General features: G+C 48.2%; 1 protein-coding gene and 1 non-coding gene across 2 annotated transcripts; both read right to left on the bottom strand.

The window, feature by feature from the left end:
* Nucleotides 1-1,310: 1,310 nt before the first annotated feature.
* On the bottom strand, nt 1,311-6,071 carry RPL32 (ribosomal protein L32). Its single transcript, XM_065885548.1, has 4 exons — nt 5,994-6,071; nt 4,590-4,690; nt 3,798-3,979; nt 1,311-1,480 (listed from the first exon to the last, which is right to left on the bottom strand). Exons 2-4 carry the CDS (start codon nt 4,683-4,685, stop codon nt 1,351-1,353), a joined length of 408 nt encoding a protein of 135 aa, XP_065741620.1. The 5' UTR covers nt 4,686-4,690; nt 5,994-6,071; the 3' UTR covers nt 1,311-1,350.
* LOC136130098 (small nucleolar RNA SNORA7) lies at nt 4,760-4,899 on the bottom strand. The gene has a single exon (XR_010656298.1). It is a non-coding gene; the product is annotated as a small nucleolar RNA SNORA7 (small nucleolar RNA).
* Nucleotides 6,072-6,081: the final 10 nt, after the last annotated feature.

Here is a 6,081-nt window from a genome sequence, read left to right as displayed (position 1 = left end):
GCCCTTTTAACTCAGGACAGTTATTCAAAGCGGGTGTGGTAGTTCTTCCAAAGCTTCCACGGAAGATGGATGTGACTTCACACAGGTCAGCCTGGCTCCTTCAAACTGGGGGTCCCAGCCTCAGCGAGTACTTAGTATTTAGAAATACTTGTGCTCACAGCTGCAAAAAGCTTAGGAGGCAGCTGGATGCCTTCCTCCCCGCTGTCCCAGATGTGTCATTCACACTACGCCCACGTTTTCACCTGATCTGACGTGCCAAAAATTAGTGCTTTGGCTGGGCATCTTAAAAACTCAGGTACCTCTCTGAGCTATTCACACTTTAGAATCCAAAATGCTTTATTTCTCATTGGCAGTGATAAATCAGGAATGTGTATTATTTTTGCAGAGGTAGGTGAGTGGGGTAGGGAATTAGATGTAATTTTTTTTCTAATCCCAAAACTCTTAGGTAGCAAACTGAGAGACAGGAAAGCACAAATGAAAAAGTACAAACCACCTTTCATGTCCCCCCATCGAGGTGTAACCAGGTGGCTTGTGAACGTGTACTTTCTAGTTTTTAGTATCAAGGACACAGAAACATTAAGCGACAGGCCAAAGAATTTTCTGCTATCCCAGGTTAATAAAGGACAGATCCTCAACTGTCACTGTTTTCTCTGCACAGTTCCTCTACTCAGTAGTCAAGACTATCAGAATGCTCCCCACGTCATTTCAAAGAAGTCACACAATGACCAACAATTTACTCAAAACGTCTCAGACTGAGTTTTGAACAGGAGCCAATGTGTAAGGCATTTATCTACTGAACTAAGGGCCTTAAATCCAACCTTGTGCTATAGAGTGCCACATGCCCTGTTCCTTGTGACCTGTGCTGCCACTTAATAATACCATGTCTTGGGAAAATGGCCTCTTAGCCTCAAAAAACAGCTGAATTCTAGGTACTGTTGACTAAGGTCTAGGACTGTAGTTGAAAAGGAAACTTGATTGTCCTCAATCTTCACAAGAACCACACAGGGTAATTCCTCACTTTATAAAGCGAGGCTAAAAATGACTACTTGCTCTAAGATGCAAGGTCCTTCACCAGGGGTCTCAGAACCTACCGTGGTCTGAGGGCCACATCTTCCCGAGCCCACCTGGAGCTGACCAAGGCTGCTCTGGGCACCTGAGGCCTGGGCCCCATGAAGGAAGGATCACGTATCCTTTACAAACGCCTTCCAAACAGAAGGTTCCACAGAGCACAAACCGGCAAAAGAGCAATCTCTGTGACAAGCTGTCAAACAAACTGAAGAGTAAAACCAAAGGGGAAATGCCAGATGGCCGTTTTACGGTTTTATTAAACAAAACGTGCACACGAGCTGTTTATTCATTTTCTTCACTGCGCAGCCTGGCGTTGGGATTGGTGACTCTGATGGCCAGCCGGGCTGCTCTCTCCACAATGGCTTTGCGGTTCTTGGAGGAGACGTTGTGCGCGATCTCAGCACAGTAAGACCTGGAAGAGAATCGGCACGTAAGGAGGCCATCCTGGAAAACACACTTACGTGTTCCACCAGGAAGGCAATAGCCCTGGTCACTCTGCTTCCAGAGCTACAGCACTGAAGTGGGGGGAGCTGCTAACTCCCCTAATTTCACGGCACTAGCAACACGGCTCTGAAGTGTTCCCTGGTAATGATCCCTCTCGTTTAACCCTCCCAGCGGCCTTGTAATCCAGGTAGCACCTCCATTTTACAGACGAGGAAACCAAGGCCCACAAAGTGGAGGTGAATTCCCAAGTCACACACAGGCCAGGATTGCTCAGCCCCAGACTCCAGGTTCAAAGGTTCTCCCTCAGTCCTTTGAACCAGCCTGCCCAGCTCAAGGCGGTCTCAGGGAGCTTGGACTTGCCCGTGAAAAGCTTTGCTTCTGCAAAGCAACCAACAGCAAAACCCAGCAGCCTGATTAAGCCAAGGGCTCCCCAGCCCAGACCGTAAACATTTTACCTGTTTGCTGCAGACAAAATCAACTTGAAAAGTAACAATGCCTAAACTCACCCAGTGAATGACAACACCTAACATTTCCTGAGCTGGTGCCAGGTACCGTTCTATTCATTCCTTCACAGCCACACCACACCCCAGTTTGACAACAGATTGGCCTCATCAGCACATTTCAGTAAGGAAGTGATTTATGAAGCCATCAACACTGAATTAAGAAGACACTCTACCCCAGGAGGAATTTCAGCAGAGAGAGGAGTAAGACTAGGGAGTGATTAAACAAGGCGGTGGGCAGTTCTTTTTAAGAACTCTGCAGGAAAACAGCTTCAAAGCAAGAGACAAACCAATCCAGACAGAGAACTTCTTCTGTTTTATGTAAAGAAGTCCACTCAAGTCCAATATCTTAAAACATTTCCCCAATCTTTATTTCCAAGGAGACTTAAGTTGCATCATACTTTTTTCATTTTTCAAAAACTCCCCAAGTCCTCATCCATGTGTATTTAATAATCACAATCACACTGCACAGACTTCAAATACTTTCCCCTCTGCTTGGGCGTTTTCCATACACGACAACCGTTTTTAAAGTACACACGACATTCCAGCCGGCGCTTGTAACCCCACCATTCACCAGTTACACATAGTGCAGTTACTGCTGCAACGATCAGCTTACAGTTTCCCTACTTTTCAATTATTTCAAGATAAATGCCCAGAAATGGAACTTGTGAATTAAATTAGATCCAGAGTATTTCTGTGCCTCTTGATACAAACTGCCAAGCTGCTATTAAAAAGACTTATCTTATGGCAACCAACTACATCTGCACAGCAATCATCTCTGCTACACAAAAGATATTAAACTGCATCTTTCTGTCACAATTCTCTATCGACCTGCTTACTGCAGTTTGGGCCTCCAACATTAATTCCTATGCTCATCCTTTCTAAAGAGTATTTGCAGCATTTCAATGCCTGGCTAGATTTCTGAAAGTGAGAATAATGGTCATTTATTACTCGTGTCTACAATTACTACAGGTAAAAGGTCTTTGTAAACATGCGTACACACAGATCTTACTGGTTACTCTCCCCATGTCCTTTCTAACTCACCAAGAAAATGCAGGTTTTTTAGCTCCTGTTCAACAGGAAGGGAAGAAAACAAACTGTCCTCTGCTTAACCAAAAATTACCATTCCCCCCAATCCAGATTAAAATTGCGTCTAAATCACTACCCATGAGAAATCTTTTCTCATCCCACTGCCCTAGTCTGGCCCTAAGCAGACCAAAAGTCTCTTACACACAGAGCTCGCCAACTGTCTAAATTTCTCAAAATGCTAAAATAATGCTGTGAACCCCCATACCCTCTTGCACCCCTACAACTCTGTGTAAGCTGTCCTCTCTGCCTGCAGCCTTCCCCCCCATTTCTCCACTTCAGATCACAGCCCAAAATGAGGCAGCAATTCCTCTCTACTCCTATAGCCTTCTGGAGATACCTGTGGCCACAGTGTAAAGTGTCCCTTAGATCTGAGGCTACATTTCACCCCCCACCCCCATCCCCGGCATAAGTAATGTTCTGAAAATGACTGCCAGAGGCTACGGCAGGAGCCGCACTGTCAAGCTGAAGCAAACCCACTTTTACTCTTCCGGTCCTGGTCTCTACACTTTTCAGGACAGCTCCCAACCCACATCTCTCCAGCAAAGGAAGCACTCTGCAGTCCCCAACAAGCATCACCCAAGCTCCTGAGGACATAGCACTCCTCCAGACACGTTCCAGAAGGTCCGGAGTCCCTGCCCAAACTGCTCACACACGCAGGCTTCTGACACCTGAACCCAGAGGTGGGACCCAGCTCACTTGTTGCACATCAGCAGCACTTCAAGCTCCTTGACGTTGTGGACCAGGAACTTCCGGAAGCCGCTGGGCAGCATGTGCTTTGTTTTCTTGTTGCTCCCGTAACCGATGTTGGGCATCAAGATCTGGCCCTTGAATCTCCTGCGCACCCTGTTGTCAATGCCTCTGGGTTTCCGCCAGTTCCGCTGAAAGAAAACACACGGTTAGTGTCTGTGAAGACGCCAACTCTTCCTTTCGGAGAAGAAAGGGACCAGATGAAAAGGAAACGTGCCGAACAGTAGTTGTCTCCAGGGAACAGGATTTCACTACATTTTTTCTGGTGGAAAAAAATAGGAGCTCCTGCATCTGACCAGCAGGAATACAGATCCAAACTCACACTCCTTCCAAGCAAAGGAAAAGCAGACTACATACCCATGGGATGCGAGGAGACCATGTATAAAGTAAGGTGAAAAGCATGGCTTTTAACATCGCAATCAACACCTAAGTTTTCTCGTCTATGAAATAAGCGTAATCTATCTCTCATATTGTCATAAGGCCACCTGAAATATAACAAATATAAGCCTCTAGACACCTCAAAACAGGCAAGTGTCCCTTGCCATTTAAATTTCAATTTACACATCAAGAGACTGAGCGCCAATAAGGCAGAGACACCTGGGATTCTAGAGAATTCTACCACCACCCACAGACCAGTTCACCTACCAGAGGTCATCTGAGTTGGGGATGTGAGAAACCCAACAGCCTGTTTAGGAACCCCTTTCTTCACCCCAACACACACTTCCGTCCTGGGCCACATACCTTAATTTTGACATATCGGTCTGACTGGTGCCGGATGAACTTCTTGGTCCTCTTTTTGACGATCTTGGGCTTCACGAGGGGTCTGAGGGCAGCCATGATGCCTTCAAGAAACAGGCAAGAGACCATGTCAAAGATGAGTCTTGGAAGGAGGCTTTCCCACCCTGCCTGGGGCCTGTTGCAGAGTATCTTCCAATCACCAGCTACGGAGCAAACTGGGAATGGAATGGGTACCTCTGCCAGGCTTGCTTTCCCTCCCGACTCCGAAGCTGGCAGAATACTAGCCATTCTCCAGACGCGGTCCTGGGAGGTCAGGGGTCACCTTGCCCAGTCAAAGCCAAGAAAGAATGCCGACAGCTAACCGAAAACAAATTAACCACAAAGGGAAATTTTGCAAAAGGGCAGCAAATCTCATTCTACAAAGTGTCCCGGCCCTGAGATGGCCCAATTGCAGGCTTTGGGCAATCTTCGTGAACCTGAATCTCAGTTTTCTCACCTTTTAAATGGAGATATTGCACACTGAACACCTGCAGTGCGCGGACCACAAGAGATGTGCGGTAAAGAGAAACCTGCAATTCCCCTAGGGTGCTGCTGCTCTATGACACCCTCAAAAGATACACAAAACCGTCATGTGCTTCTAAGATGCCTTCCAAGCCCTGGAACGTTCTGTTCCACCTGACCATCATCCGAATACCAGCTTTAAAAAGTTACGTTCCTCAAGACGCCCTTTTCGGCTACCTTATCTTTTCTACCGCAGCACTTTTTGTTCTCTTCACGGCCACCAATTTCTTTGTTGAGCACACAGCAGTTACTCAGTAAATCTGTCCAATAAATGAACTTCCCCCGACCCCCAATGATTTCCTCGAAGACCAGGATATGGCTTCACGTTCCCAGAGATCCTGACCCGCTACCAGAATTTCGGTCAAATGAATTATTCGACTCGCAGCTCGATTTTTGGGTTTTTTTGGCAGTTCCGCCGCAGAGGCAACCCCAGAAGCAAAAACTGAAAAGGAGGGAGCGTGGAGCAGCGGACATAGAAGAATACACGTGGGCAGACATCGCTGAGCGAGGTGTCCCAGGGCCGTAAGGCCGGAACCCCCTCAGTCTTGCCACGGCCCCCAGGAGCCCCCTTAGTCTAGCCCCAACCGGCGCCCTGCGCCCCCAGGACTCCAACAAGCTGTCCGCAGCTCTGACCCCAGGCGGCCTCCGTAGGAGAGCAAGCGGCCCTGGGAAGCGAAGCTCCATCACCCTCCAGGCCGCTTCGCTCTGTGCCTGTACGTGGTCCAGCCAACCGACAAGAGCCATGCCCACCCACACGAGGGCTCGGAAGGACGGGCCTCCTCGGCAGGGATCGATGGGGCCAGATGGAGACCGCAGAGACGAGGATGGCCAACGATTAACACTCACCGAGTAGGAGATGGCGGCCACCTCCGTAGGCACCGCCGAGGAAAAGAGGGGGAGGTAACGCGCGAGGCTGATGGGACTTCACCTTTGG

The sequence above is a fragment of the Phocoena phocoena genome, chromosome 10 (assembly GCF_963924675.1).
Source record: "Phocoena phocoena chromosome 10, mPhoPho1.1, whole genome shotgun sequence".
NCBI lineage: Eukaryota > Metazoa > Chordata > Mammalia > Artiodactyla > Phocoenidae > Phocoena > Phocoena phocoena.
This window is presented reverse-complemented; position numbering and strand designations above follow the sequence as displayed.

Coding starts and splice junctions, on each gene's coding strand:
- RPL32 (XM_065885548.1), bottom strand. CDS start 4,685: ATGGCTGCCCTCAGACCCCTCGTGAAGCCCAAGATCGTCAAAAAGAGG. Junction 3,980..4,589: donor ACCGATATGTCAAAATTAAG/GTATGTGGCCCA, acceptor GTTTTCTTTCAG/CGGAACTGGCGGAAACCCAG. Junction 1,481..3,797: donor GTGCTGCTGATGTGCAACAA/GTGAGCTGGGTC, acceptor ATTCTCTTCCAG/GTCTTACTGTGCTGAGATCG.